This window comes from Microplitis mediator, chromosome 7, assembly GCF_029852145.1.
Source record: "Microplitis mediator isolate UGA2020A chromosome 7, iyMicMedi2.1, whole genome shotgun sequence".
Classification (NCBI taxonomy): Eukaryota; Metazoa; Arthropoda; class Insecta; order Hymenoptera; family Braconidae; genus Microplitis; species Microplitis mediator.
In genome coordinates this window covers 16,615,150-16,638,646 of record NC_079975.1, presented here as the reverse complement: position 1 = coordinate 16,638,646, position 23,497 = coordinate 16,615,150, and the positions used below count along the sequence as shown (strand labels likewise).

The window sequence follows — 23,497 nt, the reverse complement described above, 5'->3', positions numbered from 1 at the left end:
GCTTCTTGTTGACTCTTGCCCCATTCGAAGGTCATGGACTTCTTTAATAAATTTGTTAAAGGTTTTGCAATTTGTGAAAAACGATGAATAAATCGGCGGTAGTATCCTGCAAGTCCTAAGAATTGGCGTATATTCTTTTGAGTTCGTGGACGAGGAAAATTCTTGACTGCCGTTACCTTAGCTGGATCAGGTCGTACTCCCTCAGCTGATATAATGTGACCCAAATAGATGACCTCCCTTCGTAAAAATTCGCACTTATCCGGTTGAAGTTTTAAATTCGCATCCTTAAGTCGTTTCATAACTCGTTCCAATTTTAAAGAGTGTTCTTCCAATGAACTTGCATAGATCACAATATCATCTGAATAAACAAATACTTCTATTCCTTGTAAACCCGATAAAACAATATTCATTATTCGCTGAAAGGTAGCAGGTGCAGTTTTAAGTCCGAATGGCATACGTGAAAATTCAAAATGTCCAAACGCAGTTGAGAAAGCTGTCTTATGGCGATCAGCTGGGTCTACTTCCACTTGGTGATAACCAGATTTCAAATCTAGTGTAGAAAAATAAATTGCTCCACCTAATTGTTCTAAAATCTCAGTTATTAGAGGTAGTGGTTGAGCATCACCGATAGTTTTTTCATTTAAAGGTCTGAAGTCCAATACCAATCTATATTTCTTGTTTCCTTGTGAGTCTGGTTTCTTTGGTACAATCCATACGGCAGTATTATACGGTGAAATTGAAGGCACAATGATTCCTTGTTCTTCTAACTCCTTAGCTTGTTGATTTATTTCCCCTCTTAAAGTTTGTGGGTAGCGATACTGACGTGTAAATACTGGTACATCGTCTATAGTCCTGATTTTATGTGTTAATACATTCGTACAACCCAGCTTGTCTCCAGGTAAAAAGTAGCTATCATGATAAGTTTTAATATGTTCAATAATGCTCTCCTTCTCTTCCTCATTCATGTGACTATGTCTTAAAAGCTGTATAATTTGTTTCACCCGCTCTTCTTTTTGATTTAATGAATATTTATTATCAACTTGCCTACCACAATCATCTTCCAGTTGTGTGTACACGATGCTACTTGTTTTATCTCCGGCGTTGGCATCGTCGTTAGAACTAGTGTTATCGCCCCGTATGTTGACCTTGCTGCCATGGCCACTCACATGACTGTTATCTTCGTTACTATTATTATTATTTTTCATCTTACATTTCTTTCGACCTCTACACTCACAATACCCATTTATTTTAAAATTAATGCAATCCTCATTATCATCAAAATTACACCAATTATCATTAAAATCCGCTTCACTTCCTTCTTCAATTGATTCTTCTTTCCTTGATTCTTCATGATCCTCCGAGTTGTCTAGCATCCTTTTATTTTCTTGATAATTATTGATAACATACACAGTACTATTTTGTCCACTAATTTTTCTATAATTGAAATCACCATTATTTTTATCAAAATCACAATTACTTTTATTTCCTTGACGTATATCTTTATTTTTATTCAAATCAGAATCACACGTAGTTTTGTTTTCCTTAATTTCACGATTGCTTCCATTGGTTTTCCTGATCCCAGGATCGGGATTAAAACGACGATAACTTTTATTCCTTTCAATATTAGTTTCTTCGAGCTCATAAACATTTTTATTCCTTTTAAACTCACAATTATTTTCTTCAGTATCAATTTCTTCAATATTACAATTATTTTCATTTTCATTAAATTCACAAATATTATTTTCAGCATTATAATCACTGGTATTTTCTTCATAATTAAATTCTTCAATATCACGAACATTTTTCTTTTCTTGAAATTCACAATTATTTTCTTCAACATTATTATCACTTGTATTTTCTTCAGTATTATTATCATTTATATTTTCTTCAGTATTAATATCACGAACATTTTTCTTTTCTTGAAATTCACAATTATTTTCTTCAACATTATTATCACTTGTATTTTCTTCAGTATTATTATCATTTATATTTTCTTCAGTATTAATATCACAAACATTTTTCTTTTCTTGAAATTCACAATTATTTTCTTCAACATTATTGTCACAATTATTTTCTTCAGCATTATAATCATTTATTTTTTCTTCATAATTAAATTCTTCAATATCACGAACATTTTTCTTTTCTTGAAATTCACAATTATTTTCTTCAATATCATTATCACTTGTATTTTCCTCAGTATTATAATCATTTATATCACGAACATTTTCCTTTTCTTGGAATTCACAATTATTTTCTTTAACATTATTATCACTTGTATTTTCTTCAGTATTATTATCATTTATATTTTCTTCAGTATTAATATCATGAACATTTTTCTTTTCTCGAAATTCACAATTATTTTCTTCAATATTATTATCACTTGTATTTTCCTCAGTATTATAATCATTTATATCACGAACATTTTTCCTTTTTTCAAATTCACAATTATTTTTATTCTGTCGACCCTTGACATCTTTGGCATTTTTACCATCGCGTACGGATACATTGACTCTTTTATCCTGTGGAGAATTAATAATAGCTTTCCTCTCGTAATTAGAAACCGAACGGGCATTTCTATTCCCTTGAGAAACACTTAGTTTAACCTTTTTAACACATACGGCATCCTCGCCGCTAACTAGAGCCACACAGGCATTTTCAGGAACATAATCGGCATCCTCGCCGTCAACTAGAGCCACGCAGGCTTTTTTATTATTTTCAGAAACACGAACGGCATCCTCGCCGTCAACACAAACGGTTTTCCTACCGTCAAATAATTCTTCATATTTAACAAAAGCATTAAAATAATCTATTTCTTGATACGGTTCTAACGTTACAACTGGTATAGCTATTTCAACTTCGTTAGGAGTCGAGTTAACAATATACATATACGCTCTTCCACATCGATTGGTGACAACTGCTTCACCCAAATAAATTCCTTTTTGAATCCTGAGTCTTCCTACGTATCCTGTTTCAATTTCCGGATTCGCAACTCGAACGTAAAATCCCTATTTTGTGCGTGCAGGTACAACAATAGTCTCCTCACGCTCAAAATTTATTCTATTCCCCTGTACTTTTAAACAACCTTGAGAATATAATACGTCTATGTGATTATCTTTTAAAAATTTTGATCCTAAAATTCCGTTTCTTCTTATCGGAAATTCATTGGGAACTAAATGGAATGTAATCGGAATACCAAAAAATTCCGTTTCCATTTTTCCCAACGTAAAAACAAATTCCGCTGTGATACCCGTTAATTTTAGGATTTCACTGCGATCAATCCAGGTGTTTGGATTTATTTTCCCATATTTAATTAAATTTAATTCACAACCAGTATCAATCATAAGTATAGCCGAGTCCAAAATTTCCGTAGCCGTTATTTTTATAGTGGGGGCCTCGCAATCATGACTAAGTCTGACTACTGCCACTGGAACATCTCCGTGTTCTCCTCCGGTTCCATTTCCTCGGCAACTACCTGTAATACTGGACGCTCTGATCTTCCGACCTCCCGTGTCGCGCCCTGACGCGGGGGTGGTGTGTAGTTTCCCGACCTTTCTTCGTTTATACGAGCTCTTCCGTCGCTAGAAGGACCTGGCGGTCTATCGGTAAACGCTTGGTTGTAATTTCTTCTTTTTGTGCAGTCTGCCATAAAATGTCCCGGAGATTTACAGTAATAACAAATTTTTTCATCGATATTTCCATTTACCGGTTCTCGTGAAAATGATGGATTATTGAAAGCATTTCGAGAACTACTATCCATGTTACCATCATTATTGCCGTTATACTGATTGTTATTTCGATAATTAGCAATATGTGAATTATCACGGCGATCGGTATTATTATCATTATAACGATTGTAATTGGGTTGATTATTATCCCTGTAGCGATTGTTAAATCGACTATTAATTTGATCACTGCCACGGAATCGGCTATTATTATTATTATTGTTACTGTTGTATCGGCTACCATTATTATCAATATTAGATGAAAAACGCTCTTGATTACTTTTATTACGATTAAACTCAAGTTGGTAGCAGGCTAGAGCACTATGGCCCGCCTTATTACAAATTTGACATACTATTGGTTGACCTTGTACGACTGTGACTCTTCTCCCCTCCCGATTATTTGGGACGTCATAAGTATACGCCCTATTTGAATAATTTATATCTCTTTTAGATGATATTTTTCCTCTGAGTAAATCTTTAGCACGTAATTCTTTTTCGATCACTACCGCTTCAAATAATGTATTTTGGAAATTTTTATCTCTTGAAATTTTTTGCTCGATCTCGGGTTTAAGTCCTCTTATTAAACAACTTTTAAATTCGTTTCCGTATCTTGCTTTGTCCGCATCAGAAAGTGCTTGACCGACAGGTAATTGGGCTTCTATTACATCCAATATTTGGTTACCTAACTCACGAGCTCGGTTAGTATACGATAGAGTACTTTCGTCATCGCGTTGAAATATTCTCCCCATTTCCCCTTGTAATTGATAAAGTGACTTGGGTGGCTCATATAATTCTTTAAGATGAGATAAGAAGTCGTTAATAGTTTCAAATTGTAATCCCTGTATCGTTCTACGCGCTTCGCCACGTAATTTATTTCTTAACATAAAAACAAGATTTTGTTCCTCGTTTGCTGGAATCATAGCATGGGCTTCGTTACAGCCATCGATAAAATGCGACAAGGGAATATTTTCACCGGTAAAATAAGGAACTGCTTCCACGGCATATTTAATGGATGGTGACATTATTACATTTATAGGTTGCATATTAGGGACTAATTCGCGGTTTAAGTTCACAATTTCTCGATTTAAATCCGCGTTTTCCTGTTGTCCCGCTTCGCGTTGACGATCCTCTTGTTCGCGACGTAACCGGTCCTCTTCGCGTTGCCGATCCTCTTCGCGTTGCCGATCCTCTTGTTCGCGACGCAACCGTTCCTCTTCGCGTTGTCTACGTTCCTCTTCGTGACGTAATCGATCGAATTCTCTTTGTTTTTCCTCGAAATTCTGACGCGTTTGATTTGTATCCGCCGGAATATCTTTATCTAGTTTGGCGCCCGCACTTGGTAAGTTTAAAAATTTACGTTGATCCGATGTTAAATTTTTAGGGTCGATATTTTGCCAATCAAGGTTATCTAATGATTCGTCTTGATCTTCACGGTGTTTACTACGTGATCTCGTATTATACTTATTTTCGTTTGGCATACTCGATCACTTTGGGCATTTCGAAAAATGATCCCACTTCTGACACCAAATTTTATAATTGTGTTACGTCCAAGATGACGAAAACACGTTTTTCAGTCCCTTAATTTTGAGTCAAAGCACTTAAGCCATTTACTCGGGTAGCGGGGACCTCGCTATTTAGTGTCGAGTATGTCAATATACGAAAATAGGATGTACGAGGTGAATGGATGTGTCTTATCACTAGATAAATGAACAATTTATTAAACTTACAGTTGGTTTATTCAATATAACAATATGTCAGGATACAAGATTTTGGCTGAGCTGGAGACCAGATCGTTGATTAGAATTCGACTCGTTTGAAATTGTTGTTGATTGAAATTCGATTTAAAATGAGATGTTGTCAGGTGGCTTGATGGTTGGTTACGGTTCTTGAAAGTTGATACTTGTTGATGTGAATGAGCAAAAGGGGGTACTTATACTGGGTAATTGACAATCTGTCTGAATATACTTTTTAATATGACGAAACTTTATTTAAATGTGAATAATAAAAATTAAAGCAGCAATAATATTCAATAGAAATAATTTAATTATTTAAATTATTTATAATATTGAATAAAAGAATTAAAAATCGAATTTATTTTTAATTAAAATGATTCTATTTAAATTGTATAAATTCTGAATTTAATATTATAACGACTCGAGCAAGAAATAAAAATTCGATATTTAAAATATTAAGGTTTCGCGTAATCAAGAGCTTGATAATTAATGGGCGCAGAGGACTGATTCGCGGCAGCTTTTATAGGCGCATTTCTAGGCGAGGGGTAACACGCGCGACCTTGATTTGAGATTTGTTACCAAAAACTAATGTTATTTGGAAGATTTGACGAATTGCGGGGCGTGGTGTGGGATAAAGGCGTACGTGACCATTTCGGGTAGAAGCTTCTAGAACAATGTCCCCACCAAGAAGAATACACCCGTTCCCCATGTTATTAGATAGGGACTATTTTAAATTATTAATTACGGATTATTAATTAGATTTGAAGCATAACTGTTTATTGATTATTAATCTCCTTATTATTATCTTTCGATTGATTATAATTATTTCTTTTTATCACTATTGGTGTAGATGTTATTCATATTTTTAATTATTATGGATTAGTTATGAATAATTTTTATATTATTCTTGGTTTAATTAATTAAGGTGGAAATTCGGGTCACGATGACATTTTTAGTTTATAATTATTTCAATTATTTATCGATTTATTCAAAGTGGTAATTCATAATAATTTCATATGTGTTAGTGAGAAGCGGAGGGATACATTGCGTAGAGGAGCTTGGAGCTGACCTTCACAGAGCTAATGTAAAGTCGTCTTACGATATTTTTAATTATTATGAGATAATTATGGGAAAGATTTATATTATTTTTGGTTTAATTAATTAAGGTGGAGATGCGGACTATTATGGCATTTTTAGTTTGTAATTATTTCAATTATTTATCGAGTTATTCCAAGGGGAAATTAGCACTATTTTCATATATGTTAATTAGAGGCGGAGGGATACATCTTACGGAGGGGCGGTAGAAGATGGGTCAAGCAGCACGTATCCCCAAATAAGGAGAATTTATAATGATGGCACGCGTCAAGAGGAGAGACCGTGAAAGCGCAGGCGTCAAATACAACACTTAGTTGAGTCATTAGAGGCAAAACTATATTCCTATATATGTGTTAGTGAAAGATAATGGGAACGAAATAGTAGATTCCCTGACTGATCTATACTGTTTAGCCAGTCGGTATATAAGCTTTTATCCTAATCTCGCGTTTTTTGTCGTTACCCGCTGGGCTATTATAATTCTCTCATGTTGTTATGAATAGGTGGCTATGAGGTTTATTATCTGTAGAACGTCAAAATTATTATTTATATTTCCTGTCGCGGTATGTTATAGTGGTTTCATGATATGTAGATTATGAATGGTTATCCTATTTATTTTCTCGTCAGTACATTAGAATATTGCGTCTCCAATTTTTAATCTGTTTTTTTCTTATTTTATCTGAGTTCTCGTTTTTTTTTGTTTCACATCAACAGTCTCAACAATCATCTGACCTTGAATATATAATATACTCTTTTATTATTATTTTTTTTGTTAATTATTAAATCTTTAGTTGTTTCTGGAATTTGACATGTTACGCCGTAACACAACCTCTCCTCTTTTTGTATAACAAAGATGCCTAAGTTCAACATGATGGTGAAAAAATCGAGAAGCTTTATTATTAATATTTAAGGGTCGCTCAAAAGCGTCCAAAAGACAGCACTCGGAAATATTCGAAATTCTTGAGCGAGTTTTAAATATTTTAATTTTGGGCTGAAATTCTCAGCGTAGTCATGATTTCACAAATATAAAATATTGCTGCCATGAGAAAGAAAAAAAAATTTAGAAATAAAAATCCGAATTTCGATCATTTTTGATATTTTCAAAATTCGTGAGCGACCTCTTGAAAATTTTTGATCGAGCTGATTTTTGGAGAGGCTTCTTAAAACATCGTAAACCAACAAATTTTAGTGCGAGATCGAAAAAAAAAAATAGTCGGTTTTTTGCGCTATCCTAATATACATACATATATATATATTTATGTAATATAACGGACTTTTGGGACACGATTGCGTTTACAATTCTTATCCGATCTTAATGAAATTTTCTACACTCATTTTATGTGTTATTACCACGGTTAAGTTCGAAGATGGGCTAAGTCGGTCGATTAGTTTAGAAGTTATGGCTGTTTGAAATTTTAACGATTTTTCGAAAAAATCAGTTTTCAATCACTTTTAGAGTCCAAATAACTTTAAAACTAAAATTCATAGAGAATTTCTGTAAAAAGTATTTTAAAGCTTGACTAATAAGCTTTAATTTATGACCTCAAATCTTATATTTTGACCATTTTTTCCAATAATTTGATAGCCTTGAAAAATTATAATGAAATAAAAAAATGTTGAAAATATGGTTTTCATTCCACATAACTTATGCTTGTCCCATTATAATCCAGTTTCGTCAGTTGTATTTTATTGTGCACAAAATAACCTGTAAATTTCACTGCTATTTTATACTATAAAAGTATTTCTTTCATTATTTATGATGTATCAAATGTACCTCTAACCCCTATGATTATCACTGGTCTTCCCTGGTTAAAAAAGAGAATTAAAGAGGATTAAAAATTAATTGAATCCTTTTTAATTCTCTTTAGAAAATTAAATAGAATTGAGGAGAATTCATATTTTGAAATTTCCAATACTTTTAAATTCTCTTTAGAGAATTAAATAGAATTAAGAAGAATTCATATTTAGAAATTTTTAATACTTTTTAATTCTCTTCAGAGAATTAAATAGAATTAAGGAGAATTCATATTTAGAAATTTTTAATACATTTCAATTCTCTTCAGAGAATTAAATAGAATTAAGGAGAATTGATATTTTGAAATTTTTAATACTTTTTAATTCTCTTCAGAGAATTAAATAGAATTCAGGGGAATTCATATTTTGAAATTTTTAATACTTTTCAATTTTATTCAGAGACATCGAATAGAATAAAGAACTATTCCCAAGAAAAATATAGAGAGCCCGAACTGGGATGGATATCCCGAATTGTCCATGAGGAAGACCACTTGTTATACCAAATATAATATATTATCTATACTGCTACGCAAAGTTCACTTGGTAGCAGTGGAGTGATGACTGACGATAACGTCCGCTGCATTTGCTTTTAACACTTCTACTATAAGTGTTCATATCCCAGAAGCCCGCACGCTCTAGCGGTGAGCGCGGAAGTAACTTTCGCTCACTTACTCTCTCCCGCCGGATTGTCGGTCGGCGAGCGTCTCACGATCACTCTTACATTTTTTTCCCGTTGCCTTTTTCTCTTTTAATCACTTTTTTTTTCCAAAATTTCTCCATTAAAAAAAATAAAATTTCACGTATAAAATTATTGTTTCTTTTCTTTCCCAGAATAAAATTTTAATATATAAATAATTACTAATCATTATTATTTTGTTTTTTTAAAGTTTAAAAGAAAAATAATTTTTTTTTTATGGTCACAATTCCCTCGAATTCTCAGCGAGTACAGGAATTGCAACATGACTTTGAAATTAAAAAAAATAAAGATGGAATTAAACTTTTTCGAATCCTGTTTTATTCTCTCGGATTCTCGGGAAGAACAGAAATTGCAACATTATTTTAAAATTGAAAAGAATTAGTTAGAATTAAATTTTTCCGAATCCTCTTTTATTCTCTTGAATCCTCCGCGAGAACAGAAATTGAATATTATTTTAGAATTAAAAAGAATTAGTTAGAATTAAACTTTTTCCAATCCTCTTTTATTCTCTTAAATCCTCTACGGGAACAGAAATTAAATATTATTTTAGAATTAAAAAGAATTAGTAAGAATTAAACTTTTTTGAATCCTCTTTTATTCTCTCAAATCCTCCGCGAGAACAGAAATTCAAAGTTATTTTAGAATTAAAAAGAATTAGTAAGAAATAAACTTTTTCCAATCCTCTTTAATTCTCTTGAATTCTCCACGGGAACAGAAATTAAATATTATTTTAGAATTAAAAAGAATTAGTTAGCATTAAACTTTTTCCAATCCTCTTTTATTCTCTTAAATCCTCTACGGGAACAGAAATTAAATATTATTTTAGAATTAAAAAGAATTAGTAAGAATTAAACTTTTTTGAATCCTCTTTTATTCTCTCAAATCCTCCGCGAGAACAGAAATTCAAAGTTATTTTAGAATTAAAAAGAATTAGTAAGAAATAAACTTTTTCCAATCCTCTTTAATTCTCTTGAATTCTCCACGGGAACAGAAATTAAATATTATTTTAGAATTAAAAAGAATTAGTTAGAATTAAACTTTTTCCAATCCTCTTTTATTCTCTTAAATCCTCTACGGGAACAGAAATTAAATATTATTTTAGAATTAAAAAGAATTAGTTAGAATTAAAGTTTTTCCAATCCTCTTTTATTCTCTAGAATCCTCCGCGAGAACAGAAATTCAAAGTTATTTTAGAATTAAAAAGGATAAGTTAGGATTAAAAATATTTAATCCTTTTTTATTCTTTTTAATCCTAACACGATAATAATTTTTTCGCGAGATAAAGGAGAATTAAAAAGGATTCATTTCATGTTCGATCTGAATTCTCCGGAGAATTAAGAGTATTAAAGAGTATTAAGTAGTATTAAATATGTGTGCTTTTTTAATCCTTTTTAATTTACTTTTTTAACCAGGGTTGTCATTACGATAACGCCCACAGTTCTTATCGGATCTTCATGAAATTTTTCACACTTATTAAATCGGTCGATTAGTTTTGAAGTCATGGCTGTTTGAAATTTTTACGATTTTTCGAAAATATCAGTTTTGATTCACTATTGAAGTTCATATAACATTAAAACTGAAACTAATAGACAATTTCAGTAAAAACTATCTTAAAGCTTGTTTAGTAAGCTTAAATTTTTGACCATAAACTTCATGTTTTGACCATTTCTTCTAATTATTTGATAGCCTTGAAAATTCTAATGGAATCAAAAAAAGGTGACAATATGGTGTTCATTCCACGTAACTTATACATTTCCCATTATAATACAATTTTATCAGTTGTATTTTGTTGTGAACAAACTAACCTGTAAATTTCACAGTTATCTTATATTTTGAAATTATTTCTTCTATTATTTATGATGTTTCAATCGTACCTGTACGTCCTATAGTTATAACTGGTCTTGCCATCGTAATAGCAATTACAATTATGATCTCATACTAATTAAATTTTCTATACTTTGTTTACGTGAAGGTTAGTTTGGTACATTACCTAAATAATGTTTTGTCAAATCAACTATGTGAAGTTCTCTATCGAAAATAGTCACTGTCTTTTTTTACTCTCACTCTTAGAAAACGAGCCTAATATGACTATACACTAACATGTAACACAAGATATGTATTTATGAAACTTTTTATATAGATTAATTGAAAAATCTACCTTCCATTACGGCTGCCGAATGGCCTTTTTTAGATTATAGTTTGTTTTGCATTATTGAAAAAATTTATCAATGACAAAATAAAATATTATTTTCGAATATTTTTAGTGGCCAAATTTGCCCCTGCTATGGAAAATCAGCCGGAAAATGGATTAATGTATTAACATTTTTTTAATTTGACGATAAAAATCCGAAAGAATCATGTTTTCAGAATTTTCGGCTGTTCCATTTTGCCTTAGGTGTTATGGGTAGGGCTAAAAATGCAGAAATGTATTAAATGTTTTTTAATTTGACGATAAAAATTCGAAAGAATCAATCGGATTTAATGTAATTAGACGAAAAAAAAAATTTTTTTTTTATAAAATTTAGGGGGTACCCCGTTTTGCCTTCCCTGTCCCCTTTTGCTCCATATTCCCTATAAATGTTGAGACAATGTGAATTGTCATCATCATCCTCACCCTTGCGGTTCCCGTTTTCTTACTCGTTTCGTTGCCGCCAGAAACGATAAGTCATAGTGCCATGTTCACATGACGAACTGTCACGTCGACGCATGTCCGTCAGGTGAAAGTGGGGACAGTCCCGAGGCTGGTCCTACGCCCAAATTTATCGGCACTTACTTCGATCCTGGATCAACTAGCGCTAAGATGTTTTTCCAATTGTATTCAGAATCAATTATTAGACAATTTTACTTGTACTAGTGCTATCATTTTGTTATATATTCTTTTATTCTATTGCGTATAGATTAATTATTATAAATCAAGTTAGATTATTAAGTTTATTGTACTTTACTGGCGATTCACTCGTGTATTGAATAATATTAAGTTTAAGTAATAAAATCAGTGTATAACAAGGCTTTATTCCACGTGGTTACGGATTGCGTATCCGGCGTTTCAACCAGGACTGCGTTATTGTACCTTGCGGAAATTAATGTAAGTAAATGAATCTCTGTTACGATTGGCAATAAACTTGCGTAATTCTATAATATCAATCCTTAACATTATACATTGCCCTTGTCCTATCCTAGTCCTAAAATATTGGTAAGACCACTGAATAGCTTGATATAATAATTATAAATTGAGTCACAAGTAGTAACTCGACTATTAATAAGTATAATCTATAATATAAATACAATCTATAATTTTATAATAAGCCGTGAGGTAAGTTGATAAGCTTTTTATACTAAGCCAGGGTTCAACCCCCGAATCCTGGTGGCTGCTGGTTAGAATCGCCAAGCAAAAAGGCGATTTGTCTCAATGATAAAAGATTGATATTTTTTTACTTTATTTTTTGTAATATTAATTCCCAATAAATAATTAATTTAAAAAAATTGTTGTTATTTAATTAATTTGTTAACTGTCAAGTTTTTGACATTTCATTAAAAAAAATTGAAGTTTACTCGATTATATTAAAACAGCTTGCAGAGTACAATTCTAGAATTGTTGTGGTCACATAAGCTTTTTTTTACAAGTTAATCTATCATTATTTACCTGATTTTTTAATTTTTTTATTTTGAGCTGATTTCCCTTTAATATTTACAATTAATTGACACGAGTCAACAGTAAGAGAGAGAGAGAGGTCCATTATTTTTTAGTTTTAATTAGTAAATAAAAATAATAAATTAAAAACGTCGGCTAACTTTAGTATTATTTTTGAAAAATTGCATTTTTAATTTTTCAAAATTATTACATGTCAATTTTTTTTGTCATAATTTATTTTTTAGCAAAAGTTCTAAAAATTGTAAAATATCTGCTCAATTAATTTTCATGGCCTCAACAGCGCAGTCGGTCTCACTCAGTCTCATACGTGTGGATAATGCTCTCGCGTTTCCACCCACAGAGATATTAAAATTGACTTTAGGGGATGATTGTCCCCTTGGATCGGTCTGTGTTCTTGTCAAAGGTTTTAAAATAGTTGTCTGGTGAACATATATAAAAATGGAGCAGCAGAATTTACGTGAGGTTGACTAATTATTTCGGGAGCTTTAAAGCGTCTGCAAAGCAATATGGCCGACGGAAAGTGTCTGGGAGTATTGACGACTTATTTTCTACTATATTGTTTAAAACATACGTGAAAATTAGCGATGAGAAATTATGTAAAGTAATGTTTTTATGTACCTTGATCACCTGATACCTGGAAATTGGCCGTTTGACCAAGCTAGCAGGTAGGCATACGATCGTAGTACATACTAACACTACTCAATCGTCCACATTTCGTCCGTCAGAAAATACGTGACGTCTGCCGGCCCTGGGATCTTGGACTATATGAACGTCCTCAAATGTTTCAAAATTTTCAATGAATAATTATCTGTATACACATTTACATATGAAAAGTAATTCAAATGAATAAATTGTTTCGTACGAGAAGAACTCGGAAATATATGTAGCACCTTACCGTCTACAATGCGAGACAACCTTTAATTAACATTTAGGTGTAGTATGCATGTGATACGATACCAAAGTATATTTTATGATTATGATGATATATTTTTGTGTCGTTTATATGTAATGTAGAAAGTATCCAATGAGGATACGATATGTATATTGTATTCAGTTTAATTTCAACCAATTACGTTACGAATAGTTTGTTTCTGAAAAATTATAAATTATGAGAATATTTCTTTGAAAACAAAATTCTTAACAGTCCTATCAACTTTTGTTGCATCTAAATACACTTGTAATGCCAACCAAGCTCGAACTCTTGAGAAAGCTACGTATAACTGACCGTGATTAAACACGTCTTTCGAACGGTCAATTCCTATTTTTTCAAAAGTTTGACCTTGTGCCTTGTTTATAGTCATGCAAAACGCTACTTTGATGGGGAATTGTCTTCTTTTGAAAGTAAATGGATATACATTCTCGCAATATAATGTCAATCGATTAATAAAAACAATGTTACCACTTTCGTCACCTGTCAAAATTTTTCACCGTAGAACATTAATACCTAAATCTAAAATAATTAACCTCGTACCATAACATAATCCTTCACTTAAATTAAGATTTCTGATAAACATTACTATAGTATACTGCCTTAAGTAAAGTTCGTACGGAGGAAAATTAGGAGGATTCAAAGTATTCAAATATTCAGGTAAAATAGCGTCATCGATATTTCCATTGTCACAATTTTCGGTACTGTCAACGGCCGTATAAATTTTTTCGGTGGACTCATTTAAAAGTACGACAACTTGTTTATTTATTACGTCTACGTCTACATTTCTAGCAGATAAAATGACAGTTTTTGTAAGCTCGTCATAACGCTTTCCTCTAATAATGTTTCCGTACACATTATCGACGATGTCATTATTTTTTGATGTCAAACACGCCTCGGGAAGATCCAATTCATCATTTAAATCATTAAGGGTTCCATTACCTACATTCAGTAAGAATTCTACAAATTCTCTTTCTTCTGGCAATGCACGCATATTTTGAGTCAATGAAAATTTGTGAAAATGACTCCATAATGAACTAAATTTAATGGATAGATTAACTGTTCCGGTACGGGTGGCATGGGGTTGGACTGGAAGCAATTGTCGAAAATTACCACCTAAAATAATCAATTTTCCACCAAAAGGAATATTATTGCTCATAATGTGTCGTAAAGTTCGATCGATTATTTCTAAAGCGTATCTAGGTGACATTGGAGCCTCATCCCAAATAAAAACATTCTTCAAATATTCCCCTTGCGTTGAATTAGGTTTGATATGTGAAGACGAATCTGAAAACATAGGAACAGGTAAGCCAAAAGTTTTATGGACTGTCTTTCCATTGGGTAAAAGAGTCGCTGCAATACCTGTATAAGCCATTGTACAAACATTTTTATTCATGTTTTTCAATAAATTGTGTAAATCAATGTTTTGCCAGAACCCCCAGGTCCGTCTATGTATACACAATGAGGATTATCAAGTGTTCCATTTTCGACTGAATTTAATATAAAATCTACTACTTCTTTTTGATCGACATTTAATTTACTGTAGTATGATTGCGATTCATCTTGTGTAGGAATTTGTAATAGTTCGGCGTCAATTATATTGCACCGGTTTGCAATATATGCACCGCATATATGCAATGCACCAGATTGCACCACCAAGAAACTTGATGGTAAAATAACAATTTTGCCTATATTTGAATTTGTATTGTTATTAGAAAGCCGTGATTGTAAATGGTCTAATAAACCTTGATAAGATTCGGCCCGCAATTTTTTCTGATTAAATTTACAGTAATTTAATCTATCTTTCTCTATCTTAACATAACTGTCTACTATCCATTGTTGAGTTAAACGACGTCCCATTAAAAAAACGTTGAAGTGGTTCCGGATAGCCAATCGATACTTATAATAATCCGCTCGAGTTACTCTTCGATGGGTTTTATACACGTATGGTATAGACTGATGCCATCCTTGATTGCCATAAGGATAAAATAGAGGATAGACCCAGGGTTCAGTGTTAGGATTCATTGTACTTAAATATTGAAATGTTTTTGATGTTTTATTTTGAATCGTAACATATGATCCAGGAATTTCACCATCAGCCGCCATTGAAAAAACTGCAGCGACTTCATTTTCCCTTTGCAAATTATACCTTCTAATATCCATACCAGGTTTCAATGAAAAAATTAAATTCAACTCGGGTTCAACAATTTCACCATTTACATTAATTGTTGATTGATCTTTTAATACCTCTTTCATCATTTGATAGGATTTCGCGAAAACGTTATGCTGACAAATTGTCACATCGATGGCTTGTAAAAGATCTTTATCGCAATCCACATTTCTTTCAGACCGATATTCTACTAATTCAGTCGAATCTACAATAAATAGTTGACCATAACTTGGTGATTCATCCGAAGATGGATATATTGAAGTATTCATTTGATAATAAATTTGACCTTGTATTTTGAAACAATATGGGCCCCGTCTTTGAGAAGATAAATCAACCAAGTTAGCATTAAAAGAAGCGAAAGAGAACGAACTATTGAAATTGCGAATACGTTCGAAAAAGTTTTTCGATTTGTTATGAGTGCCTTCGAATAAGGATTTTAACAACAACGGAAATTCTGGAAGAGGTTCTAACGCAACTTCACCATGACGACAACAGTCATTGAAAGAATTAGGTTTATTTGAAACGACTTCAGCAGCAACAGGTTTTGCACTACAATGATGACAACGTACGTTCATTTCGCCTATGTTATTTTCTGGAGTTATATTTACATTGTTGGAAATATTGAAATTTGATCTATTTGAAGAATAATCTTGAACTGGGAGATCAGTCCTAGATATCACTCGATTAGTAGATTCAACCGGTATTCTACAGTAATTATGTTCAGGGCACCGGTATTGTGATACAATTGGAGCTAATGGTGCGGTTCTGCTACAATCATGTTCATAGTGCCAATTTTAAGATGCAGTCGATAATGATGGTAACGAATTATTTGATGTAGAAGGAATATTAACATTATTGTGTATGGAAAAATTGGGATTAATAACGATATCAACATTCTGAACTATCTCTACACTATGTCCAGGTTGCTCTTGTACTACATTATTTTTCGGCATTCGACGCTGACGTTGCTGCTCTCTTTGCTTTTCACGACGCGCTTTTTTTTTTAATTTCTTTTTCTTCGGCAGGTGTTCGTTGAATTTTTCTACGGCCTATTGCGAATTTAACAATAAAAATAATAAGTACAGATATTGATCAGGATGGAAATTCTCGTATAGAAGAATTGGTGGTAGGCCCAGAAAGTGGCCTAAAATGGGCCGGGCAAGCAAACATCGACCTCTTCGAGGTACCACTATAAGTACCGAAAGGGAAATCAACGATGTCACTGCCGATCCAAAGGGATTTATTATTGTTTGCAAAGCGTCAAAGAAAGTGATAGTCTCTAAGATGCCACTTAAGTATCCATGGGTTCTGGATAGACAGATAAACAATTAGAAACATATATATATATATATATATATATATATATATATATATATATATATATATATATATATTGAAAAAGGTAATAATACCTGTATGTGTGTGTGTGTGTGTGTGTGCGTGCGCGTATGCGCGCACTTTGGTGTAAAGTGTATCAAGGAAATAAACTACGACGTCATGTCGTTTACTTCGTCTAAACGACTTATGACTATCGAATATTATTCCTGATACTAAATAAGAACAAGAGTTTAAAAACTCTTAAAGAGGGCAAATAAACAACTCTTCCCAAATAAAACGTCGGGGCTAGAGAAAAATGCATTGGGGTGCGTGGGTGCGCGTGCGTGCGCGCATATATATATTATTAATAAATGAACAATGTTCATATAAAGATTGGCGTTTGTGTGCATTAAGAATTACTCAAAAAGATACTTTAATTGGTTATCAAAGTGAAGTGTAGTCCGATCTTGTGGGCCAAGGCGCTACACAAGCCAGAGTGGCTACACATGCGATAGTGGAGCTAAGACTCCAAAAGAATACTACGATTCTGTGGACTCAAGAAAGCTACACAGACCCGAGTTAGTATTTAATTAGACGTTTAGAGGCTTGGAAACCTCAAGTACCAGGATCTTGTGGACCCATCAGGGTCACGCAAGCCTGAGCGGGTACTTCTCAGCCGTCCCAAGTCTCTTCCTTAGAAAGAACAACTTTTAAGTTGAATAGGCGAGGCATGGGTCAGGAAAGGCATTCTACTTTATTGCTTCCACGCAAATAATTCTGGTGAAAGTAACTTAGGTGAAACGGCGCATGTTTACTTCGGAGGCTTTTATAGGCCACCCCAATCCGAAAATGGGCATGTTATAATTTGTACTTGTACAACGCTGTGGACCTCTGTTATGGAAACTACGAGCAGGAAGTAATGATGTGGAATGTAGCAGCTGATGTGTAAGTATGTTCTAGTGGGGCTGAGCAGAACGCATATCGGCTTGGGTGGGCAGCCCAACGCTGCCAACCCTAAAGGTGATTCCAATCACTCAAAATACATGGAAAAACTCGAATGATTGTTGAATATATAATAGTGAAACATAAGGCCTGTTCCCTTCGGGAGCAGGCATTTCACTTTAATCGATTTTGAATATATAAGTGATTAACTAGCTTTATGTCCTGCAACATAAGGCGAAATTTTTCACTTTAATCGATTTTAATTGATTATATGTGGATTTACTGTCTTATGGTCCCTGGACCTGAGGCAGTTTTTTTTCACTTTTATCGATTTTTTTTTGAATGCAATGATAGTCAAAAGCTATTATATTTCGACAGTGGACTGATACCACCTCCAATAGGCCCAGGCCCTGCAAAAATTTTTGATTATCCTAAAATTGCGAAAGCAATACGTATAAAAATTTCTCAGGGGAAACTCGTCTAAGTATCAGCCCACAGACAAAACTTAACCCTATCCTTCCCTCTCCAAAACACTAATCACGCTTTTCTTTTTCACAGGTAGCAGCCACAACAAACATTTTTCCCTACGGGTTCAACTAAGAGTTTAGCGACTCAAACAGCAAAAATAACCATGGCTTTCTCCTCTCATGATAAATTATCCGCATTGGACCGGCGTTCGGATTATGTGGGATCGGTCCGCATGGGAGGGGTATCCCATGGTGATCTTAAAACAATTGAAGACACCTGGACAACACCATCATCTTCATCATCGACGACGACCAACACCACGCTCGTTCGAAGGAGTGCCAGAGTGCCAAGCCGTGTTGTTGCTGAAAATTTGATCGCTAAGCCCCCTGGTACTTCCGTTAATCGTCGGCACGAGAATCGGGAAACGCGGACGTGCACGGGTAAAATCACGCGACCAAGTAAACTAGTAAACGCGAAACGGGATTCAATACTTAAAGTAGATTCAGTAGTAAACGGTACACATTGTTCGCGGGGCACAAACCGACGTACGTGCCCGGGGTCGAGTAACTTTGCCCACGATGGGCTCGCAACAGGAGAAGAAACAACAAAAGGGCTCGTTACGGTAAACGAAATTCAACCCCCCCCCCCCCAATTCCGACAACAGTAGAGAGAGAAGGAGGTGAGAGAGGATTCAACGCGGATGGTCTTCGAGTCTTGCAGGTGAACTTGCGAAACGATAAGGCGGGAACACTGGAGACAGGTGCCTTGTGAGAGGAGGAACGTAGTGATGTCCTTCTTTTGCAAGAGCCATACGCAGTTGCAAGTAATAAATGTTTCAACATACCTGGTTTTGGCAGCAATGCACAAATTGCTGCTACAACCGGGGAGAGGCCATTTGCGGCCATTTGTCTAACCAATCCAAAATATAAAATGATACACATTTCGCAACTAAGCACCGCGCACTGCGTATGCGCTCAAATTTTGGGTCCAGGCATTTCTCTCTATGTGGTATCGTCATACTTCCAGTGTCGAGACGAGGTAGAAATTCACATCACGCAATTAGAAAAGGTAGCACAGGCACTAAGGGAAAACAAAGTTTTATTTGGGATGGACGCGAACGCTAGATAAATTAGATGGGCCCAGAAACAAATGAAAAGAGAGAAAAACTAGAGGATTTTATAGATGACTATGGGTTAGAGATTTTCAATGTAAAGAGGGAGGGTCCAACTTACGCTTCGACATCAGGAGAGTCATACATAGATGTTAGCTTAGCCACCCCAAAACTTGCACGGTAGTACGGGACTGGTCCATCAAATGCGAGTGGGTCCAAAGTACCGACCACTATGCGATCGATATCAGCCTAGGAATTCTAAGAGATCGGGAGGGTCTCAATGGGGCGGATCCCAAGCGGTTCAACCTTGCGTTGGCTGACTGGGAAAAGTTCCGCGAGAAACTACCAGAACTCGCAAGAGTGAATCTTGAGGGCCTAGCGCTGGAAACGGTCGAGGACGTGGAAAAGTATACCGATGCACTTACTAAAACCATTATAGAATCATGCGAATTTGCTATCCCGCGGAAGAAGCCGCATGTAAAGTCATACCCGTGGTGGACCAGGGAACTAACAAAAGAAAAGAGAGTAGTTTACAAAGCTAGAAGGGGATTCCAGAGGGAGACAGACGAAGGGATAAAGACAGAACTTAAAGAGACTTACTTACGACTTTGCAAGACATACTCAAAACACGTTGAAAGACAGAGAGAAAAAAGCTGGCGAGAGTTTATCACGTCGAACGGTCACAAGGAGCACTGGGGCATCGTTTATAAGCTCCAGGCAGACAAACACCGAGTTAGAGTGCTCACCACACTCCGGCGTGACGGGCGATCCACAGAAAGCTTTAAGGACACAGCTAGCTGCTTTCTCAACACACACATTGTAGACGACAAACCAGACGAAGAGACAGAGGAACAGAAAGTAACCCGGGAAAACTCAGAGACGCCACCAGACACCGCGGACGCCGATTTATTCACCCCGCGCGAACTATACAGAATTTTAAAAACCCTTAAAAATAAGAAAGCACCCGGACCAGACTTAGTAGAAAACGAAGTAATCAAAAGGGCGGGAGTCATTTTATCGAGGGAATTTTTAGACTTATATAATAGATGCCTAGAGCTAGGAGTTTTCCCTACCGCATGGAAAGAGGGTGGGATAATCATGCTCCTTAAGAGCAGTGACAAAGACGCGAGTGACCCAAAATCTTATAGGCCAATATGTTTACTTTCGGTTATCGGGAAGGTATTTAAAAGATTGTTAAAGTCGAGACTCACCATCACAGTCTTAGCTGGGGATAAGATCTCCAGTCAACAATTTGGTTTCATGGCCAAGAGGTCGACTGAAGATGCAATCGTTGAGATGCCCCGCTTGCTAGATTCGACAACAGAGAATCTGGCAATCGGACTTCTCTTCGATATTTCTGGCGCCTTTGACAACGTGTGGTGGCCGCGAGTACTCGAGGGATTAAAGAAACGGGAATGCCCCAAGAATGTTCACAGGGTAGTGCAAAGTTACTTTGAGGATAGGACAGTGGGACTGTCATGGGGATTCGGGTGGGAAAAGAAAAAGCCAACAAGGGGATGTCCACAGGGATCAGTCTTAGGGCCACTATTTTGGAACATTATGTTCGACGACTTAATTAAAGAATTAGAATCATCAGATCACGGGAGTAAATTTGTAGCTTATGCTGACGGCCTCCTCGTCATCATAGAGGGAACTTCACGCGCGGACATCGAAAGAAAGGCACAAGGGACGGTAGATTCGATACTGGAATGGTGTCGTTCCGCAAAACTTACGCTGTTGGAGTCCAAGACCGAGGCGATATTCCTCAAGAGAGATTACACCCGACGCGGTCCACGCAAGGACAAAGGTCCGTACCCCTATGAAGCGAAAAGAAAGAAAAAGCCCAAGTATGATTCAAAGCCACCGAAAATCGTAATAGGTAAAACAAAGATAGCATTCAAAAAGAGCGTTAGGTACTTAGGGATACACTTCGACCAGGACCTCAAACCAACCACACACATAAAGACAAGGCGCGCGAAATTAGACAAAGCTTTCGGTCGTTTACGCCGTCTCGCATGGACTGAATGTGGACTGCGCTTTCCGGCTATGTCCACCATCTACAGGGGCTACTTCCTGCCTGTTGTCACTTATGCGGCAGCAGGCTGGAGTGACCTATGTGGAGTGGAGGAATGGAAGGCTCTTAGGGCCCTGCAACGTCGAGCCCTGATTACGATGACGTGTTCATACAAGACGGCATCGTATGAGGGACTTTGTGTAGTTGCAGGGGCAGTGCCCATTCGGCTTGTGATTGACGAACGTTGCGCCCGTTACAATCTTCGTACTGGCAAACAAGCAACCCTTGGAACCGTGACCGTGCAGCCAGATGAAGAAGGCCTTGTCTCCCTCAAAAAAGAAACCATTCGCAGATGGCAAGAACAGTGGTCCACAACGGACGACGGACGTATGACATTCAACTTCTTCCCCGACGTTACTGAACGTCTAGCGAGCAAACACATCAGCCCTAACTTCTGGCTTACCCAGATGTTAACCGGTCATGGCTGTTTTAAAGATATACTCTTCAAGTACGGACTCGCAAAGAATCGCAAATGCCCCCAATGCAAAAAAGGGTGGGATACCGTTCAGCACTTACTGCTAAAATGCACCGAGTTCGAGCCTCTGCGTGAGGTGCTCCAGAGCATAGAAGGGTGGGGCGCGGAGTGGCCACAAATCGGGCGTGTTCTTGTCACCCCAAATTCCTTTAAAGTCTTTAATGGTTTCAGCAAAGATTGCCTCCACCAAAAACTCAGCAGCCAGTTCCAACACAGAGAAGAAGGAGGAGAGGAGTACTAGACCGCGGTTCAACTGGCATCCACCCAGGTGTTGTCGGAGCATCTGGGCATAGGTGTACAGAACTCACGATTTGTGAGGACTCTGTGCATCTCGGGTGTCAGTCCGAAGTTCGGTGAGAATGTGCGAAGAATGGACGAATGAATGTATAAAAAACTGGGTGTCTTCTTCGGGAGGCAGGGGAAAGAGTACCACGTCCCCTCTTGACCAAGTGGTATGTCGACCAATACATAATTGGTACTATGGGAGGCACATTCCAAGCCCCACTTCGACCAGAGTCTCTATATTTCTTGAGATGGAAGGAGTGCTGTGGGCCCACGTGCGGTTGGACTCGCAGTGGCTGTGGTTAGATACTACACGTAATGAGGATTTTTGATTATACCTCCGGTAAATGTCCACTTTTGGTTTCGGCCGAGAGTGTCGCTTAAAGTGTAAAAGAGATGGGATTTCGCGACGCGAGTGTGCCCAAAAGGGTGAGGTCTCAGCTTTCGGTCGGCGGAGGCGGACTTAGGTCCACGTTACATTAATTAATTAATTATAGTAGAATTGTTAATGACTATTCAATGTATGAATATTAAAAAGAAATTAATGGAAATAACATAAGTAATTAGTATTTTATAGCAATACCTAAATATTAAATTAAATTAGAAGGTATAAACTAATATTTAATAAGAATATATTGGAAACGTACTGACATTGTATATGAAATGAAGAAATTAATTACACATAATAGTTGTGTTTTATTATAAAATATTGAATATATTCAGTTTATCAAAACTCAGGTATAGTTTTCCGGTAAATTTAAATTAAGTTCAGTTTAATTTTTAGTTTTACTTACTTGTTATATTAAAGTCTGTCGTATTACACGACGCATGTCCCTGGTTAGAAATGAGAATTAAAAAGGATTAAAAAGAATTAATTTTTCAATATTTTTAATCCTTTTTAATACTGCCAATCCTTTCTTAAATGGCCACGTTACATGACTTAATCCTTTTTAATTGTCTTTTTTAACCAGGGGTAGCAATTACCATGAAGTAAACAACAATAAGTTATACTTACTTATATTTATGTGTTATGCAAGTTT

At 35.5% G+C, this 23,497-nt stretch overlaps 3 protein-coding genes across 3 annotated transcripts; all 3 read right to left on the bottom strand.

Moving 5' to 3' along the window:
• Positions 1–3,415: 3,415 nt before the first annotated feature.
• LOC130671943 (J domain-containing protein DDB_G0295729-like) lies at positions 3,416–5,200 on the bottom strand. Its single transcript, XM_057476092.1, has one exon. It carries the CDS (start codon positions 5,198–5,200, stop codon positions 3,416–3,418), a length of 1,785 nt encoding a protein of 594 aa, XP_057332075.1.
• An 8,914-nt stretch (positions 5,201–14,114) lies between these two features.
• LOC130671942 (uncharacterized) lies at positions 14,115–14,993 on the bottom strand. Its single transcript, XM_057476091.1, has one exon. It carries the CDS (start codon positions 14,991–14,993, stop codon positions 14,115–14,117), a length of 879 nt encoding a protein of 292 aa, XP_057332074.1.
• Positions 14,994–15,019: 26 nt separating this feature from the next.
• LOC130671941 (uncharacterized) lies at positions 15,020–16,363 on the bottom strand. Its single transcript, XM_057476090.1, has one exon. It carries the CDS (start codon positions 16,361–16,363, stop codon positions 15,020–15,022), a length of 1,344 nt encoding a protein of 447 aa, XP_057332073.1.
• Between the last annotated feature and the right edge of the window lie 7,134 nt (positions 16,364–23,497).